This window comes from Onychostruthus taczanowskii, unplaced genomic scaffold (genome assembly GCF_017590055.1).
Source record: "Onychostruthus taczanowskii isolate IOZ18803 unplaced genomic scaffold, ASM1759005v1 scaffold30, whole genome shotgun sequence".
NCBI classification, from domain to species: domain Eukaryota; kingdom Metazoa; phylum Chordata; class Aves; order Passeriformes; family Passeridae; genus Onychostruthus; species Onychostruthus taczanowskii.
This window is the reverse complement of record NW_024500350.1, coordinates 5,806,840-5,827,521: the sequence shown is the minus strand read 5'-3', so window position 1 is coordinate 5,827,521 and position 20,682 is coordinate 5,806,840. Positions and strand designations below refer to the sequence as shown.

The 20,682-nt window shown below is 47.1% G+C and overlaps 1 protein-coding gene across 1 annotated transcript in view; it reads left to right on the top strand.

Annotated features, from left to right (window-relative positions):
• Nucleotides 1–20,682, top strand: part of CACNG4 (calcium voltage-gated channel auxiliary subunit gamma 4) — a 40,377-nt gene that overhangs the window by 15,838 nt on the left and 3,857 nt on the right. The window contains exon 2 of the mRNA XM_041409531.1: nucleotides 17,378–17,461. Coding sequence (XP_041265465.1) covers nucleotides 17,378–17,461 — 84 coding nt within the window. The remainder of the gene's footprint in view (nucleotides 1–17,377; nucleotides 17,462–20,682) is intronic.

Genomic DNA, 20,682 nt, shown 5'->3' with positions numbered 1-20,682 from the left:
TGTTTTTCTGGTGGTTTTTTCACCTTCTTTTCACCACACTTCTGTTCTTCCCTGCCTCGTCCCCACCATGATCTGCCATGGGCAGATTCTGCTGTCACTTCTCGCCTCCCAAAATCTGGATTTCAGCTCAGTTTGCTGTGCATCCCCTGGCCAAGGCTGCCATGGGGACAAGGTCTCCCATCTGAGGGACAAAGTTATCCTTCTAATTTCATCAGTTTTGATGTTAATTTGCAGGGATTAAATGAACACTCGTAACAGGTTGGATTCAGCCTGGATTCCTGGCAAAATTCTCCCTGGTCACAGTCAAATGCACACTAATTCATCACCCCAGCTGTGCATGGGGGAGGTACTGGCACAGGGCACTGTCTCAAAGGGAAGGCTTTGCTCCAGTCCATCATTTGCATCACACATGAAGCTTTTCTTGGAGGTATCTTTGGGTTTTCTACAGGGGAGGGGCTGGGAATGGAGAACGTTGCTGTTAGACAGGCATGATTCAGGTACCCATGGCGACATGAGATCACTCTGCATTGTCACCAGCACAAGGAGACTACTTTATACAAGAATAACTAAGAATAGAATTTTTGACCTTCCATCTTTCCTTATCTGTAAACATTAGATCTGCAGAGCAGTGCAGCCCTGCTTGTCAACAAGAAGAAATAAAAGAAAAATAAAACTAATTTAAAACCCCACAGTGGCAGTGAAATAAATCCATACATTTATAATTTCAGAGGTTCCCATCACTCCTGCCTCTTTTCCTGCAAGGTTTAAATGATTACATATTTTTTGTTTTGTTATGTTTACTCTCCTAAGGATAGAACACACTTTACAGAAGCTCGTATGGATAAAAAAGCATTTTCCTTTTGCACTGTTGCTTAAAGCTAACACACACAAACCTGCACCTTGAGCTTTCCAAAACCTTGGTTCACACCATCAAATAAATTAATGACATAGGCAGAAATTTATTTTTAAGTCCTTAAAAGTTCAATGTTTATGACTTGAACTTTCCTTTTAAGGAATATCATGGATCTCGGCGATTGGTGCAAGTCCAGTAAAAGGGGCAGATTCTTCACAACACTTACACCTGCCCCTGCTCCTGCCAGCACTAAAATTGGAGGTATTTGAATGTAAAAAAATCCTTAAAGTGAAGAAATACAGGATGAGGTTCTAAGCTTACCATAACAGCTGGAAAGAGCCTTGTAAAATGAAATTCAGCATCTGCTTCTGTAGATGTCTCCGGTTTTAAATTTCTGAGGCAGAGGGTAATTTTTAAGCAGAATTTTATCTTGCACATACATGAATTATTTCTAGTGACTGGCTCAAAAATAGCGATTTGAGCCTGTGCAATGTGTTCACACAGGGCTGGAGCGTGGCCAGGCAGCCTGGCCAGGCCTGGGGACACAGAACTTTCTGCACACACCTGGATCATGTACCCCACCTTGCATCCCTGCGCCGTGGGCTGGGGACATGCTCTGAGTGTCCCTTGTCCCTTCCTGGGCACAGGGAGCAGCCAGAGTTTGGGGTGCAGATACCTTGCTGAACGCTGAGCCGTAGTTTGGAGTCACTGGAGTGACAGTGGCCAAAGTGCTGTCCCCTGGGAGCAGGGGCTCATCAGGCTGTGTGACTCAGAGGTGCAGCTGTCACAGCCTCCCTGGCTCCTCCTGTGATGGGAGCAGCTCAGACACCGTGCTGGGCTTGGGCCTCAAATCACCATCCAAGCCATGGTGCTCAGGCTCCTCCTTACCTTCATGGGGAGAAAGGATTTTGGCCTTCTCTGAGAAGAAAAAGGAGGCTGTGTATTGTAAAAAGATGAATCCCCAACCAGGGAAGAATGATTGATATTTGACTCTGTGATATCAGAAGGCTAATCATTTTATTATACTATACTATATTAAAGAGATGTATACTATAGTGTATCATACTTATTTCTAGCTAACTACTGAAAAACTCATGATTGTCAGCTGACAGTCCTCACACACACACATGTGGATCCAGTTGGTCAATGAATCAAAACACCATCACCAGAATCTAATCAACCAATCCCTTCAGGTAAATAATCTTCCAACACATTCCACATGTTCAAAAACACAGGAGCAGCAAATGAGATAAGAATTGTTTTGATCATTTTTTTCTCTGCTTCTCTCTGTTCAGAGGGCATGTGAATACCACAGCTGTGGTGTGGGGACAGCAGCTCCCAGGTTTTCACTCATGAGAACACTGTCAGAAAAAAAAATCCAAGAAAAAACACATTAAAGCACAAGGGGATGGCACTATCCCTGCTGGAGCCCCCCAGCAGTCCATGAAGGAACCCCTGGTGTATCCAGCATTCTCAGGTTAGCAGGACATGTCTGCTGGGATTGTGGGGAGCTGCTGCAGAAAGCACTGATGTCTCATGAGGGCACAGCTCTCCTACTCCAGAGCCTGCAGGAGGAGGTCTGCAGAGGTGTTTAGGTGATGCTGTGCCTAAAAAGTCAAAGTTCAGCCTACAAACCCCAGCACCCTGGACAGCAAGTGACACTGAAGGGCAGAGTCAGGAGCTGGACCCTCACGGTGAGCAGGCTGACATCAGACTTTCCCTTTCCAAGCCACAGGGTTGTTTGGGGCTGTGCTCATCCCCAGGGATGGACATCCCATCTCAGAGCCCTCTGGCTGGAGTCAGCAGTGCAGAGTGCACAGCCCGTCCCTGCCCTGGCAGCACCCCCAGGGCTCACTGCTGCAGCAGATCCTCACTCCCAGCAGGGGTTTGCTGGCCATCACCCGGTGATTCCAGTCTGTAGAGCAGAAGTAATCCACAGTCACTGGGCAAACTTTGTCCAGAGCTTTTATTTGGGAGAGAAAGCCCTGCTGCATGCTGCTGGGTGCAGGAGAGCTGCTGGAGGTGGGTGATGTTTCAACATGACTGAGTATTTTTAGAGCCATCCTATAGTGCAGGATTTTTAACTTCCATTTCACAGCCCTTGAAGCCTGGCAAACTTTCATTAACATTTGATGCCTTGAAGTCATGCAAGGTCTGGGGGAAAAGGGAGGGGAAGGAGGGAACAGGAGTACACCTTTTTGGAGCAAAGTTGCTGGGAAGCTTAGAAAAAGCTTCCAGTCCCTCCTTTTTGTACCAGGTGGTTTTAAAGGACCCCAACCACTCAGAAAACAAAGCTGGAATTCCAAACTATGGCTGGGTGGAAGAGTCTTAATTAACATGTGAAACACCTGGAGTCTCTCAGACCCCTGGGGAGTTGAACCCCACCACTCTGAAAGGGTCATGCCTCTCTTCTTTGCCCATTATTAGGCAACTTTGCTCATACAGGGCTGTTTGACCCATAAATCCCCAAATTATTTATAAGCCATGAGGCATCCACCCTCGAGAAGAGAACATGAGCCATGGAGAAGTGAAAGGACTTGCTCCCAGTTCCCTTACTGCCATTTCTGCTCAGCACAAAGTAAGGCTTTTTTGCCCAAAGTTATAACCAATGAAAACAGTGCTTCCCTGGCTACAAGGCAGACTCTCAACTGGAAAATAAGTTAACAGAAACTCTATTTTCCCCCCTGTAAATATTCACACATACACACACACAGAGCGTCTCTTTGCGCACACAACTGAGATTTTTCATAGGCTGAGGGAGTAGGAAGAAGAGACGTATTTTTGTCTCCTTGGCAAAAATATATTGGCAACATCTCACTGAGTTGTAAAGATTGAGTAAGTACCGGAGCACGGCCCTGTGAGGCAGGTTTTGGAAAGCTGCCCTTTGGCTGCCTCTGCCCATGTGCCAGGGCCTGGCAGGGACACTGCCCTGGGGACACTCGGCCACAGGGGCCCCAGACAGCCCACCCAGGCTCCTGAGAGGAAGAGGAGGCTGCACTCCGTGGAAATGAGGAGCTGTCAGCTCTGCAGCACGCCAGACGAGGTGTCTGAAGGGGAGAGGAGCTGTAAATCTCCCCCTGGGCATGGCAGCCTTGGAGCTGCTGCGTGGCTCCTGATGTGGCCCTGGCAGGAGGTGCCACCACAGGGGTGACAGACTGGCCCTCCCCTGCTTTCTAAACTTGTGGGAAATCAGGTCCCCAGGATTCTGTTATCCAAGGGCAGAGAGAAACACAAAGGGCTGAGGGGGAAGGAATCAGTGGCACAACAGACACCACAGCCAGGCACGGGGCACCTGCCCTTTGCCCAGTCTTCCCAGCAAAAGGAAAATGTTTTGGTTTTCTCCTCCCAGCTCTAGACATTCCCAGCTGCTTCCATGCCATCCCAGGACAGCAGAAGGCAGCGAGCATTTCTGGTTACAGTGGCAGATGTGCCTGATGATGGTAAGGGCCAGGACTCTCAATGCATTATTTAAAGCAAATTCTGGGATTCTAAATTGGATTGCTCAAAGCTCCCATCACCACTGTCCTTCCCCAGTGCAGGAGAGACATTTCATAGTAAAACACAATCCTGAAATACAGAAAGTAAACTCAGAAATCTCGACCATAAAATATTTATGAGTCTGTGCTTTGGTGCATTGTAATTTTGCATGATATGTTTTGCTTTTCAAGACTGACTAGATTAAGGCTCTTCTGATTCATTAAACACATTTCCCCAAATGCTGTTTCTACAAATATTGTTGGGTCATTGTGTTTAGTTGCATTTATTAGCTGGTATAACAAGGAACGTACGTCTCCCATAAACCTGAGAGGAACCCGCTTAAATGTGTTGCTCTGAATCTCAGCAGAGAAGAAAACAGTTCTCATGAATAATTAAAGCTTAAAGAGGTCATGCTGGTTTTGCAGCCTCATTTTTATTTGTCACTGCTTAGTTTGCATTAGGAAATAGGAAGTTTCAGGTGCAGGAGCCAAATGGAATCTCTTCTCCATGTGTTCATTTGAACAGATCTATTTGGTAGCTGTCTCCATTTTTATGTATTAGGCCATTTGTTAGCTGTAATAATTTAAATCAGATCTGGGAATTAGAAAGTTTAAGGCTTTTAATTTTCATCAGGCAGTGGCTGTGCATCCCTTTGCCTTCTGGCAGGAAAGAGCACTGACTCCTCATCTGGGCAGGGCTGGGGTGCAGGCAGGGTGGGGATTCAGAAACACTGGGATTCAGGCAGACTTGGGGTGCAGGCAGGACTGGGATCCAAACAGGGCTGGGATGCAGGTAGGGCTGAGATTCAGCAGGGCTGGGGTCCAAACAGGGCTGGGATGCAGGCAGGGCTGGGATTCAGGCAGGATTGGGATTCAGGCAGGATTGGGATTCAGCACAGCTGGGATTCAGCACGGCTGGGATGCAGGCAGGATGGGATTCAGCAGTTCTGGGATTCAGCATGGCTGGGGTCAGGCAGGATTGGGATTCAGCACAGCTGGGATTCAGCACGGCTGGGATGCAGGCAGGATTGGGATTCAGCAGTTCTGGGATTCAGCATGGCTGGGTTCAGGCAGGATTGGGATTCAGCACAGAGCCCTCCAGTCAGCCAAGCCCCTCTCTCCTCCCAGGCCCCCCACCCATCTGCAGCCACCCCCTGCCCACTCCTCCCTCTCCTCCTCAGCTCTCTCTCCCTCCCAAGCTTCTTTTCCTCCTCCTCTGTGCACCACCTCCCATCCCTCCCCATTCTGCCCCAAAGTGCTCCTTTGCTCTTTTTCTGCTCCTTTGCTCTTTCTTCACATTGCTCTCAGCCTTTCTCCACGAAGGTGCAGCACCTTTCGGGTTGCACACACGGCTGGGAATCAGGAATAACCAAGGCACTAGTAACTCTTATTCAAGTTTAAATCCTACATGCTGCCTTTATATTCCCTTCCAGGATTTAACAATGGCGAAATATTTTTGTTCCTTTCATTTTTTCCCACTGGAAGCTGCTCAGTCTCTCCAGCAGCTCTGCTATTTGTTCCCAAGGTTAGACATCAGCCCTGGGTATTCAGCTCAACAGCGTGCACAGCTCTAATCTCTCCTGGTGGAGTGTCTCTCACACTGATACATCTTGCAGATGATTACTGAGACCTTTGCCTTGCATGTCCCAAACCCAGCCATCAGCAGGGTTTGGCAGTTCCACCCATTCTCCCAACCTTTAGATTCCCTGTTGTCATCTGCCTTGTTTCTGCCCCGCATCACTGACTGTGCATGATCAATCTCTAGAGGCTTTGCTTCTATGTATAACTCAACAAGCTGGCAGAGAGACCAGGAAGACTCATTTGTGTGCTCCAAAACGAATGGAGATCCAACTCAAGGTCACTGCATTCCAAAGACAGACACATTACAAGCATTCCTTTCAACTAAGGTGATTTATGGACTGTTATTTCCCTATTGCTTCTTCAATATCCAACTATTTTGCTGAATGCCATCATCTGATGATGAATCTACATGGATTAAGAGATGTGGAACCATTACAAGATTCCAGGAGTGTCCAAATATCCTGCATATTCCTAATCAATTCACTAGCAAGGTCCTATATCACTACTTTCCAGTGTAAACCTCATGCTTTTTCATTCAAAAAAACCCAGCTTTGCAATCTATGAAGGAGCCAAAAGAAAGTTTGTAAAGAAAGTTCAGCTCTAGATGTCAGGTTAGAGGCATTCCCTGCTATTGGAGCTGACAATAATTCGTTTAATGCAGAGAGGTAATTATTTAGTGCATTGCAAGCTTCTGCTACAGCAAGAGATCTCACTATCAATAATCAGAACGATCAATTATCAATTCTCAGTATTGATTGCATCAATAATATGAACCGTCTCCTTATTAATAGAATATAAATAATATGAACCATTAATGATATGAATAATTTTTTCTACTGACTAGATCTGGAAGGTGTTTCCATCAGAGAAGAAGACATCAGGTGCACCCCGTGCAAGTTACCCCAAACATCCCCAAGGATTTCCCAGGTCCTCATTCTGCAGAGTTTTTTCTTAAATTTTAGACTGCTGTATGCCAGCTGCAAACCTTGCCTGGTGTGAAATGAAAATGCTTCGTAAAATGGGGGGGAAATGGCAGTTTAAGAGGGTCTAAAAGTAGAAATTAAGAATAGTAAGGCAACAGCTGGAGGTTGTGCACATGTGAAAGTTGAAGTGGCAGAAAATAGAGGGGATTAAGCATCCTGCATTGCACTGGGGGTGTTTCAGTAGTTCAGGAAGCACCCCAGAGGTGACCATGACAGTCATTCAAGTTATAAACCCACTAGAGACTTTGAAGAGACATCAGTGTCCATTTGCTTGAATTCCACCCCCAGGAAATGGCAAGCCATGGGACAGGATGTGTAGATGGGCTGTGATCCTAAAAGGTGAAGCCATCAAGCCCTGGTTAATCACAAATTAATGAGGGAGAACTGATGACTTACCAAGGGAAGGGAAACCATATGGATAAAAACCAAACTACCCCTTAAGGGAAACTTGATTCCAATTGTGCAGATTCAGGAAAAAGGTGTGGTTTGACATTGTGAAATAAACATGATTTGTCATTTTGCAGCATACGAACTTCAGCAGGCTGAAGGAGGGCCTGTTCTCAGAGCTGCACCCGATGCAGTTTGGCACTTCAGCCCTCTCACAGTCTGATGGACTGGCAGCAGCCTCCCTGCATGAGCAGTCTTTGTACCACTGAATCTATCTCAGGGTCAAGAGTACTGGTGGGAAAGAGCAGATTTTGGTCCGAATCCTGGCTAGATTCAGGCCAGCACTGTTCATTTCCCACACTGAGCTGTTGGGGTGGTGGTGGTCACTGTGGGGCCATTCACAGTTGTGAAAAACAACTCAGTCTCTGATATATTGTGCCAAAAGCACTGCCAGTTACTAAAGTACCTCTTTAAATTAAGGTGTTTGGAGCCAGAATGTAAGTAAGAGCTGGAAGCTCATCGGAGGATGACTCTCAGTTCAGAGCTTTGATGGATGAAGGCTCTCACCTAAGAAGCCAACACCAGGTCCTCAAATGTTAGACTAATTTTAGCTAAGGTAGAAAAGCCAGCTACAGAACTCTTAATGGACGTTTCTCTCCAAGCTCCAAATTCACTTGAAAAGGATGAGAAGGATTATATCAGCCACCCAGAAACAGCCTCAGCAAAGTGGCAGCAGAGAAAAATATGGAAGTGAGTGGTGAGACAAACTTCTGGGCTGGCGGGATAAAGGACTGAGGCAGGAGATGCAGGACGAGCCGAGGTGTGAAGGCAGAACACAGCGAGTGTGGGCTGGGCTGGTGGAGAGAAAAGCAGACACAGAGAAGTGAGTTAACAACCCCACGACAAACCAGAAATGTTGACAGTTTCTTGGGACTGAGCCAGGCATGAGAACACTCACCGTGGCAGGGCTGACTTGTGTCTGACTTGAAAATGTTCCTCAAACAGCATCACCAGTGTTGCCCCAAAACAACCACGGCACACCCAGCCTGAGGGATTGCCCCTATTTCCCTGTGCTGTTGATTTACAAAATGCAAACTGAACATCAAGGCTGGAAGTTTGTCAGACTTTCTCCCTAGAAAACACAGAGTCATTCCCTTAATAAGATCTGTAAAAAGGAACAACAAAAGAGACTAAAACAGAAGCCCCTGAAATGAGCCCCACCTTGCCATCCAAGCAGCAGCACGAGAGGATGTGGTTGATAAGGAGAAAATTGCAAATTGTAGTAGAAAGACCCATCAGCAGGGCTTGTGAAATTGCACAGCACACTGTTATCTGCTCCTTGGCCAAGGAAAGGCAGCTGGGAAGGGACAGGAGCACTGCTGAATAACCTCAGTCATGAATTCTGTGGCCAAAATGCTGGTTTATGAGGCAAACATTTGAAGAAGCTGGAAAGTGAGGAGCCTGAACCGAGAGGGAACATACAACTCTCCCCTGCTCTGCCACTGCCCTGCGTTTCCCTGGTACCATTGGTATTCACTGTGGTAGCACAAGGACACTTAGTACTTTTGGCAGCAGTTTTGTAATGACTGAAGAGAATTCAAAGGACAGCAGCCAGACACTGTGATGTGTTTTATTAGCTCCCAGATGTGCAAGTGAGGTGAATCTTTGGGAAATGAGTTTTGCTGCCACGAGTTTTCTAACATGGCTCAAGGTCTCAAAATCTTCTAATGGAACAAAAGGCTGTCATAGAATTTGAAAGGCATCTTTGGCAAAGCATCTTTTCTGAATCTGTTCATTTCTTACACAGAAATACAAATGCACAACATCTCTGATGATATTTGCCCAGCTGAAAACAGGAGGTCAGCTGCTGAGGCTGTGTGTTTTCCACATGAATTATAAGTGACTGAGCCTCTGTAGGCGTTTCCTGGGATATCTTCTGGTGTAGGTGATCCAGAATCTAGAGATGCTTTACCAGACTGTATAAAATAGTGCTTGATGCATCCTGGATTGCAGAATGTCACCAAAAAAGAAAAAAAAAAAAAAAAAAAACCACCAGTATTTTGCTCAGAGAGTAAAATTGCTCCTGCCAGAATTAGAAGTCACCCCTCAAAAGCAGAGGTGTGACATCATCTCTTGGAAGTGTCCAAGGCCAGTTTGGACAGGGCTTGGAGCAGCCTGGGACAGTGGAAGCTGTCCCTGCCCCTGGCAGAGGGTTGGGACAAGATCAGCTTTAAGGTCCCTTCCAACCCAAACCATTCTGTCATTCCACGAGCAGTGGATATTTTGCCTCCTCAGCAAAGTACACCTTCTGCCATGGGGCCAATTTCCTTGGGAAAGAGTGAGCATCCCCTGGCATCTGGAGGAGATAGCTAAGGCCACAGGAAACTCAGGAGTGCCCAAAAAGGGGTGGCTGTGCCATGAAGGTCGACCTGCCCAAGCAGGAACCTCTCCAGTCGCTGTTTGCAGCTCTGGAATTGGCACTCAGGGTGGAGGAGGTGACTCCTTGGCCACAGCAGGCATGGGCTGCACTGCAGTCTGAGAGCACTGCAAAAGCAGCAGTGCAAGGAGCAGAGCAGCACAGCCTTGCTGCTGTGGGGCTGGGTTGCAAGAAGGGCTGTGAGCAGCCTCTCCTCCAGCACAGAGGGCTTTGTCCAGGAGCACCAGGGAGAGGCTGCAGGCAGCAAAAGGGAATCAGATCAAGCACTGCCACAGTGCAGGCAAGTTGGGGAAAGCAATTAGGATATTCTAAATACTGGAGAGTTAGGTGTAAGACAGTCTCTTCTCTCACAGAAAGTCTCCAGTGAATACAGGAGGGAGCATTTGCTACACGAAGGGAAGAGAATGGAGTGAGCACGTCAATGACAAAATAAACCAAGACCTGTTCCTGGAAAAAACGTGCTTCTGCCAGGCTGGAGGGGAATGGGGAGCACTAAATAAAGGCCAGGCAAGAGCTCCCTGCCAGCCCCAGCTCCTCTGCAGTGCGTGGGCAGCAGCAGCTGCTCTGGTGTCTCCTCCAGCTCCTTGGAGCCCTCCTGAGGTGCTGAGCACACCGGGAAGGTGTTCTGCCTTTAAAAGCCTTAAAGAGGAGCAAAATGGAGCAGGCAGCAAATCCTGAGTGGCTGCTCCTCACCTGACACCGAGGGGACTGCCGGGAAGCTCTGAGCAGTGGAAGGTCTGTAGGCAGCAGAGGGGGAGGACTGGAAAAAGGGGAAATTCATGTCACAGCAGAAGATAAGAAAATAAGAGACTGGAGGAGGAGTTTTGCTTTGCCCACCAGACAATTGAAAATAGATCAAAAGAAGAACCCAAGGGTTTGTTTGAGATGACAGCTCCTAAGGAAGAAAGTGGGGCAAATTTCATACATTTCAACATTTTAAAATAATTGTCTTCCTGCCCAGGAAGTAGATGGGAAGCAAATGAAAGGGAGTAGGCCAGATTCTGATATCTCTGGGTGAGACAGATTTGAGTCCAGTACAGGGAAATCAGAATCTGGCCCAAAAGTAGGCAGTTCCTCTCCCTGCAATGAGAAACAAGTGAGTTCTGAGTTAGGGAATGAAAGATAAAGAAGAAAAGAACTTCTAAAAATGAAATGAAATATTCCTTTTTTTCACAGTCTTAAGACCTGCAGAGAAACATGGTTAAGAGTAAGGATGGATTCCATTTAAAGACTCGGCTGAGCCGAATTTGCTTGGCCTGACCATGACAGGCACAGGCAGCTTGTCCTGCCCAGCTGGTTTGTGGCACCAGGGTAGCCCACAGGAATGGGAATAAACTCCTACTCTTTTTATGTCCTGAGCATTTTCTGAACACAGGATCTACCCTGGCAAAAGTATGACAATAACCCCAGGTACGAGCAGTGCTCTTCATCAAATTTATCTTCAGGATGAAACAAAAACACAAACTGTCATATGGACAAATTTCCAGGACTGGCAGGACTCCGAGGGTGTCAGACAGAATCTGTCTCAAAACCAGCCTATGCTTTGAAGTTTCCAGCTCTTACAACAGCCAAACTTTTTCAAAGGCAGACACCCAATAAATGTGTATTTAACCTCCTGAGGCTTCTTCCTCTGCTGGCTGCATCCTCCACAGTGATGAAGGCAGCTCACAGCAGCATTGGGGAGAAGCAAATTCACATGAGGTGTGTTTTGCACATGACCTGCATCAATAGTTCATGATTTCTTTTATAATGACAGCATTAAACACCTCCAGGCAGAGGCTCGTGGGATCTGTGCTCATTGGAGTAACTTAAGGACAGGCTTGTGAAACTCTCAGCAACCAGCAGGAGACAAATAATCAGACTTGGGACAGCTTAACACAGAAAGTTCCAAGCTGCAGGAAAATATCTAATGCTGTTCCTTGTGGTCTGAGGGGAGAGCTCAGGACTAGAATAATCCCTGCTTGACCAGCAGCACCACAAAGCAGGTTTTGAAAGTAAAAGGAGGTGCACCCTTGATTCCTCTTTTGAGGATTATTTTGTGACAAGAGGAATAAGAAGAAAGCAAAGGCAGCAGCTGCATGTGCTGTGGTGTCAGTCCAGTGAGACAGGGGAGTTGTGCTGGTGGAAAATCAAACAAATGAACACAGTGCACAGATAGATATTTTTGTGGAGATGAACACTTTTTGGCATGTCTGATCTCCTTTGCTCACTATTGCTCAAATCAGTCAGCAAAGGGCTTCAGAACCTGTCAGCAGATAAATCCTCCTAAGGAAAAAAATATACACAAATGTTTCTCTTCTCCCCTGGCAGAGTCCAGCACTGAGGCACTCTCACTCCTATAAATAGAGGTTCTCCACTGATGTCCAAGGGAAGTGTAAAGCCATGCCATTAAGGAAACCCAGTCCTGCACGACGTGCTGGGATGGACACTGTGTTCAGGCAACTTCTGTTACAGCAGCCCCACTCTGCTTGTCACACTTTCCTCGTGGTCTGTGACACTATCTGTCAGTCAGCCCTCTCTGTGCTGATATGTTCAGAAAACTTGTCATTTAAACATTCAGATATTCATGTGTTGCAGTAAATCAGGCTGACAGCTGGCTCTGGAACTGAGGCACAGTATTTAATCACAGAACAGATGCAACAAGCAGAACCATCGGTCCAAATTTCCCATGGTACCTTACTAATTGCCTTATTTTTAATATACAGTCAGCTCCTTGCAACTTGTATTCCCTGTTTCCACAAACACTTGCTGTCAAATGATCCTGAAAATTATTTCATTCCATGTCTCCAAACCATCCTAGAAGTCCCACATTTGCCAGGAAGCACTGGGCTGGTTGGTGAGGTTTTGGGCTGGATGGCTGTGGGTGTATTGACCTGCCTGCAGGTGACTGCTGAGGACAAGTGGCCACTTCTACAGACATTCACAGCCCTCATCCCAGCCGTGCAACTCCTCTGGGAGAATCCCTGCTTCGCACTATTAATAGTGTGCACGTGTGTGCTCCAAGTATCCGGAGTTGCTGGAGAGCTGCAGGGATGGGGCGTGTTGGCACGGGAGGGTTTGACCCAAGACACTGCAAATGTCTGGTGTCCCACGAGGAAACAAGACAAGCTTCTCTCCCAGGTCCCAAACCCAGTGTTTTCTGCAAGGAGGGCTTGGCAGCTGAAAGAGTTAAGGGGGCAGTGGCTCTGCAGAAGATGCTGGAGAGGGGGAGAGCAGCCCAGCCCCTGGCCCCGAGTCTCCGCTGCTATCAGATATCGCCTCCCGCAGCGCCTGCTCAGCACCGGGAGACAAAAATCGCTATTGACACAAGTGCCCCGCAGACAGGGCCCTGTGCTGCAGAGCTGCTCGAGTGCTGGAAACCTATTTTAAATGAAAACAGAGCAGTAATGCGGTGGGAAGATCTTGTTGTGTAGAGTTTTCAAGATTAGGGCAGGGAGAAAACAAAAGTACAGCCTTGTATTGATAAATATTGTCAGACATTTGAGGACTCTGTTTTCCCGTGCTGATTTGTGCAAACACTTCCAGGGCATTGGGGAATGTTGTCATTGATAAACACTGACCACAGGAAATGGCTGTTCTCAAAGACATGGCTGATGGTATGGACAATAACAGGATCATGTAGTGCATGGCTACCAAATTAATAGGCATTTGCATCCCAAGCATTAATCTTCACTCTCAGTCACCAAAAAATAAAAACCCAGTGAACAATCTGCAGTGGTAGAGGCAGAATTATTAAAGGATTATTTGAGAAAGAGCAAGGAGAAGACAATATGTCATCAGAATTTGGGATCACTACTTTGATTTGCTGTTGAAACCTCTATGTATTTTGAGATCTCAAACCCCAAAACAAAGCTTAATCTTCACTCAGGCACTACAGTTGCCTCCCTTATCATGTTATCTGAGTACATCACACTCTAATTATAGTTGCCTGAACAACACTTAGTGAATTTGGGAAGTACTAACCTTGCCAGAGAAGCCCTTGAACACAGAGCAGAACCAAGTCAGAAATGCTTTTTAGTTCCTAACTGCCAGCTAAGTATGCTGCAACCAGTGGGAAAAAATTGTTCTTACACCATCAACAACACTTCAGAAAATTTACCTCTTCATTATCATTAACGTAGATCCTGAAGTCCTGGCTCAAAATTCAGAACAAAGTTTTTATTACTATGAGGGGGGAAAATGCATTCTAATATTTGTATTTCTAAAAGCATCATTAAAAGCATATCAGTAATCATTCAAAGAAAGGAGTAATACTTACAGCATCTCAGTGGGATATTATATCTCACTCTCAAGAGGTATCCAGAAGTGCTTCTCAATATTTTAGTATCTGTTAGGCAGTGATTGCAGTTTATTTATCTCTCTCTCTAGTGGGTACAGCAGTAGGAGTTAAATATTCCATCTTCCTCTCCCAAGGATATAAGGGACTCTATCCCCAAACTCAGGCAAGAAGGAAAATCTCTCTCCCCCATCCCCCCTGGGTGGGAGATGGTTTTGTGTGCCTCAGTGAGTGTGGACCTGGGGCCACGTTTGCCTGCACACTTGTTCAGGGCAGCTCCTGAGAAGCCTTGGAGAGGAGCTTCAAAGAGCTCAGCCCTCGTGCAGATGCTTGCAGAATGATTGTTACTGAGTTTATTTGGGGCATTTCCTTTTCTGCCACCTCTGCCATTCCATGACTTTTATTCTTTATGCATTGCTTTACATGCCAGGGCATGGAGATGAATGTTCCACCAAAGCCCAGCTTTGATTTGCTCCTATTTTTTATCTATAAATACAACTCAGACTCTGCTGTCAGCTTTTAGAGCTGACCACTGCTTCAGAAGCTTCTCCAGCTAGTTTTAATTTTTGCCTAATCTGAATTTCAAAGTCAGTCATTATGAAGAGGTATTGTTACTTTTCCTAGCAAGCCTTTATTTCAGATATTTTGTGGATTGAAAGAGGCCTCAGTACTATGCAGATCACCAGAATTCTTGATAGCAACTTCAAGCCTCACTGAGAGTTTAATAAGCTGTTGCTGAATTGCATTGCACTTGTTAAGTTTATAGAAAAAAGTTATTCAGTCTGCTGCTGTTATCAGCTATCCAACATCACAGACACTAGAGAGGACTCTTAACCAGTATCTCTAGTCTGAACTACATTAAAAAATACTGGGGAGAATATTTTGAATTCCTAGGCTTTGATACAGGTCCAAATTTCACAGTCATTTGCAATTTTTATAATAATTTAGCCAGATAAATAATGACCAATCCCAGTATTCCTATAAACAAAAAGGAACTCTCAAGCTCATCCAGATTTCTTTTTGGGGAGGACAGGGCAGAGAGGAGATTAACCTGTTTTTTACCTCTGCTAGTCTTGCTAATACTCTTTCATGTGAAAGGCTCTGAATATAAGAGCCAGGAAATGAAGGTCTCATCAGTGCTGTCCTGCTGGTGCATCCCAGCCCTGCTGTGGAAGGAATGGCTTCATGGCCTCTGTGAAAGTTCTGCTGAGGGGCCCATTTCACTCAGCAGTTTAATTATGTTGGGCCATTTTACAGAGCCCAAAGCCCTCCATCAGTCCATCAGTGCTGCAACACAAGAGGCTCTGAGAACGTTTCAGCCTTGCAGACTCCTCATCTGTTAAGAGAGTTTCTGGAGTGAGGTGTTTGTTTGGGCTGTTGCCATGTCCATGCTCTGGGAACGTGCAGAAGGAGCCTGTGGTGGGGACACAGAGGATCTCCCTGTCTGCACTGCAGCTCAGTCACCTGCCATACTTCTACTTTTATATCAGCTATGGTCGAATTCAGCCAATTACCTTAGCCTTTACTGGAGAACCACAGAATCATGGAATGGTTTGGGTTCAAAGGGATCTTAAAGCTCACCCAGTTCCACCCACACTTTCCACTGTTCAAGGCTGCCCCATCCAGCCTGGCCTTGGACACTTCCAGGGACGGGGCAGCCACAGCTTCTCTGAGCACAGGGAGGAATTTCATCCTAATATCCCCTCTAACCCTGCCTTCTGTCAGTGTGAGGAGGACACAGAATACAATACCTACAGACACACAAGGTGTACAGACTGAGAGGTGTCCCCACCCATAGACACACAAGCACAGTCCTTGAGAAGCCTATTTCCATGGGAAATTAGGATGGGAAAATATTTAGATTTTTTTTTTCCTTAATAAACAGAGAGGATAAAAATCACACTCTGAATGTATTTCCTGTAAATTGCACACTTTAATGGAGAGACTCAATGAAATGACCATCCAGTCACAGAGGCTCTGTAATGCTGGGGGTAATTCAGTTCCATTGTGTGAACTGCCATGAAAATGAGCACTGGCACCTTTAAAACCTGAGTTTTGCATGGCCTTGCCCCAGAGCCATGAGGAGCAGCAGCCCCTGTGGTGGCCAGCACAGCATGCACGGGCACACACGCTCAGCAGCAGCAAGCCCAGCTGAAGTGCTCCCCCCACCTGGCAGCCAGGACAGGTGTGACACTTCCAGATGTGACATGAGCCACTTGCATCTTGTTCCCAGGCTTTGAAGTGCTGTGCAGAAAGCCTGAGCCGTTGCTGCAATTAGAGCTGATACATCATTTACTGGAAGAATTTAATGCGCTGTAGTAGCAAACCTGCAGTTGACACTCACAGGGTGCAATTTAAATCCTCTGGATTAGTAATTCTTTTGAGATTTTTGTAATCATTGGTAATAGGTAGTGAAATAAATCCACATTTATATCCTACAGACTGCAGCTGTGCTTCTGTTAAAGTAGTATTAAGTGATGGGTTTTAAATCCTTCTGCCAGCTCGAGCTGTAAGCACTGAGGCTCCTGTGCAGGGATAGCTCAGCCTGGGTGATGTGTTCCCGAGCAGGAGAGCGCTGGTTAATGAATAATGAAAGCACCACGGCACCATCACAGCTCAGGGCTCACTCCTGCAGGAAGCTCTCTGGGGAGAGCTCCCCGTGTAGCTCCCTGTGCCACAGCGACCGAGCTGCAGCTCACACTGTGGAGAACTGTGACAGGAAAGAGTACAGAATGCTCATGGACAGCTTTACCTGCATGGACAAAGTGCTGAGGTGTCCAGTCGAGCGAGGGGTTTGTCCAACCAGCTCTGGTGTTGTCCCTCCAGGGATCAGGAGTGCATCAGGAGTGCATGCTGTGTCCTGACTTTACTGCACAGGCTCCCAGTTAGCTAAACAAATATGCCATTAAAAGCTGAGCCAACCTTGAGTGGGACATACGGGCTTAAACTGCAGCAGGAAGAGATTTATGGACTTGTTTTTGCAGCCTAGAGAGTAATTGAAGAGGCCTCAGACAATTCAGCATTTACTGGCACTTCACTGGGGTGAGATGGGAAGGGTGATGGGAGTGAGATTGGCACTGGGAGCCCCAGCTACGGAGCAGGGACCCAGCCTGACAGCCACTCTGGGAACAAAAAGAAGCTTTGCAAACTCAGTATGCTTGTAAGATAAGCACAGTGCTGATAAAGTGAAGCACTTAGAGATTAAAAATCTCAAGAGGACGATATAAGTGGCTGAAGGAAAGAGCCCAGGAATCCTGGCTGTCCCTTCCTTCAGCCAATCTGCCCAAATTTCATTACCTTAGAGATGGTTTCTTGACCAGTTAAAAAAAGCACATTTACCTGGTTCTGTTCCTTATGGGTTCTGTTTGCTCTGTTTCCATCCAGGAATCTACAAAGGACATTGTTTCCGGATCAACCACTTCCCTGAAGACAATGACTACGACCATGACAGCTCAGAGTACCTTCTCCGTAAGTGAGCAGTGATACCCAGCACACAGATGTGGCCACAGGGGCTTCCCTGGGCTTCTCTTCTGCAGAGAGCAACCCCAGTTTTACTCACTGCCAGACTGGCCAGTGGTGCCACGTGTCCAGTTCATGCTGCAGCTGGCACAGCCATCACCCCTGGGAACCCCCACTTCACAGAGTCTTTGAATCATGGGATGGTTTGTGTTGGAAGGGACCTTAAAGACCATCAAGTTCCAACCCTCTTGCCATAGGGTTTCAAGGATTTTTTTTCCAAGGTTTTCCTTCAGCCAGGGGAATGCTCATAATTTTGGTGTCGATTGTCTAAACATCATATGGCAAATTTTTAAATTAAAACTACAGCTATTGTGCCCAGATTGACAAGGATATTTTACAGAGGGAGTATTTATAGGGTTAGTGTAACAAAACAGGTTTGAGGAGTGGGTTCCAGCCCATTAGGAAACTTTACCAAATGCTTAAACCTAACCTTTACTCAAGCCTCAGCCTTTGCAGATGGTGAGCCACGTCCCCCTGCAGTGAAATTACTGCATTGTAGGAAGGAAGCTGAAATTTCTGCAGCTAACAGCAAAATCTCAGCATGAACAGGGGCCATGGCTTCCATGCCTGGCCAGCCAGCCACTGCTGCTCCACACTGGCATGGAATTCCCCCCAGGAGGCATTCCACCCACCAATCTGGTGCTTGGAATCAGGGCAGTTGTTTCATCCCCTCCACATGACCATTGTCTCAGGTGATGGCAAGTCTTGGAACCCGATTCTTCACCCAACCATGAAGCCTGCAAAGTTGGAGTTAGATTCCCCTTTCCCAGAGGACTCCTTGCCTTGTTGTTCCTTGTGAACAACAGAGCTGAGCAGCCAAGCAGAAAGCAGTGCCCTTTACCAGGGAGAGGAACTGCAGCTCACAAGGTGTTGGGAAATCAGGGAGCAGAGAACAACACTGCTGGCAAAGCAGAGAACTCCTAAATTACAATATTAATTACCTCAACCACCACTTAGAGAACCACTCTGCCCTTCTGCTCACTTCTGGGCAACAACTTCTAGTTGCTAAGACATGAAGAAGGAAAAATTCTCCGAAAAGTTTGCCTCACCAGAAAACCCAGATGTTTTTTTCCTCTTTGCTCTTGTCGATTTAGATCAGTCATAGCAGCCGGGTGACACGATTTCAGAGCTCAGGCAAAGGCAGAGTGTGAGCACAGCTGCATTTATCTTTCATACAAAGCCTTGGAACTAATGTTAAATTGATGCCAAGTCAGCTTTAGGAAACAAACATCATTAGTAAAAGGAAAGAGGAATTAAGTAGCATCATGATAAAAGCACATTATGCCTCCTTTATATGGAGAAAAGTGAGAACTGGGGAAAACAGTCTCCAGCTCCACGTTAAGCTATGAGACTGGTAAATTGTTTGTAAATGTGCTTATGACGGGTGTTCCTAAAAGCTGTTTGCAGAAGTGACTAAGTACAGATCTTAAAAACAAGTTGGTCCAACCCTTTATGTCTTCTGCAAAATCAGTCTCCGGTGTCTCCCCCGCAGAGCAGAGCTCACCTCACAGAGTCTGCACGGAGACAAGGCTCCTTGGCTTTAACTTTCATAAGAAAACTGCAGTTTCCCATGCACAGAGTTGATTTAGAGATTACTGAAAGGTAACGTGTCTAAATCCAGAGGAGATGAGCTCATACCTGTATGTAATAGGGACCAAATTATTGCCTCAGACAGGAGGATATTTGCGTCCTGTTTCACAGGGACGAGAGAGCTTCCGTCCTGTTTTTGCCCTCTGCAACACTTTTGCAGTCTACTGGCTCCATTCTCCACTATTTCTGGCCATTTCTTGGCACAGTTTCTCAGAGGGACATGTTGGGACTAATATTTATTTCTCCTGCCTGGCTTAGACAAAGGCACCCACACTCATGTGTTTTGTGCTCCTGAAGCAGCAGCGTGAGGGGTCTCAGCCTCTTCCACAGCCCCCAGATTAATTTGGTCTTCAGAGAAATGCAAATACTATAGTGCTAGGATCGAGCCCTGGTTCAAAACTCCATGGAAATCAGTGACAAAAATGACTGATTTTGGGAGAGTTTGGTACAGGGAATGGGTAGAGGCAGGAGTCTGGATTTTGCCCTTTGGTGTTCAAGCTGCTCCCTGCGAAACCAAGAGAATGACAGCACAGGACAAGCTGAGACGTGCAGAGGAGCTCAGACAAGACCCTTCCTACTGAACCTTGCCCGTGGCAACACACGCCCATCTGTGTGTCTAAAAAATCCCCCTCTGCCTGAGCAGGGCCCCAGCGAGCAGCAGATGTCCCAGTGCCAGCACGGACCCCGGGCTGCCATCGCATCCCCAGCGGCAAACGTGCCACGGTTCCCTGTCTCCTGCTTCCCTGTCTCCTGCTTCCCTGTGTCCTACTTCCCTGTCTCCTGCTTCCCTCTCTCCTCCTTCCCTGTCTCCTGCTTCCCTATGTCCTACTTCCCTGTCTCCTGCTTCCCACCCTCCTGCTTCCCTGTCTCCTGCTTCCCTCTGAAACTGCTTCCCTGATCTCTTGCTTCCCTGTCTCCTACTTCCCTCCTCTCCTACTTCCCTCTCTCCTGCTTCCCTCGTGTCTCCTGCTTCCCTCTCTCCTGCTACCCTCCTCTCCTCCTTCCCTCTCTCCTGCTTCCCTGTCTCCTGCTTCCCTCTCTCCTACTTCCCTGTCTCCCGCTCCCCAGTGTGTCTCCGCTCCTCTCCGCGTTCCTCGGGCACACCCGGCCGGGCTCTCCCGTGCAGCCCCGCAGGAGCGCGGGCGCCTCTCCCTCCGCACGAGCGGGCTCTCAGCTCGCTGCGCGCTGGGGATCTCGGGGCTCTGCTGCTCTGAGCAGGGGGACCCCGCTTCAGGGCCATCTCTACACTGTTAGAGCATCCTCTTTTCAAAGCCGTTCCCTCGGCTCCTGCCTTTCTGGAGATTAAAAGCCCGAGCCGAGCAGGGTTTGCAGCCCCATGGGGAGGAGCGGCTCCGCCGAAGGAGGTGTCACCACACATAGCGGCGCAAGGCAGGCGATGCAAACCGACAGGACGGTAAACAAGGGGGGGAGAAAAGCCAGGGAGAAAGCAAAAACCAGATTGCCTTAATGTTTTTTGATGTGCTGTCACTTTATTACCAGTATCAGGAGACATATGTAAATTCTACGTGGTACCTTTGAAATTTCAGAGCTAAAAGTACACATTGTAAAAAATATATATA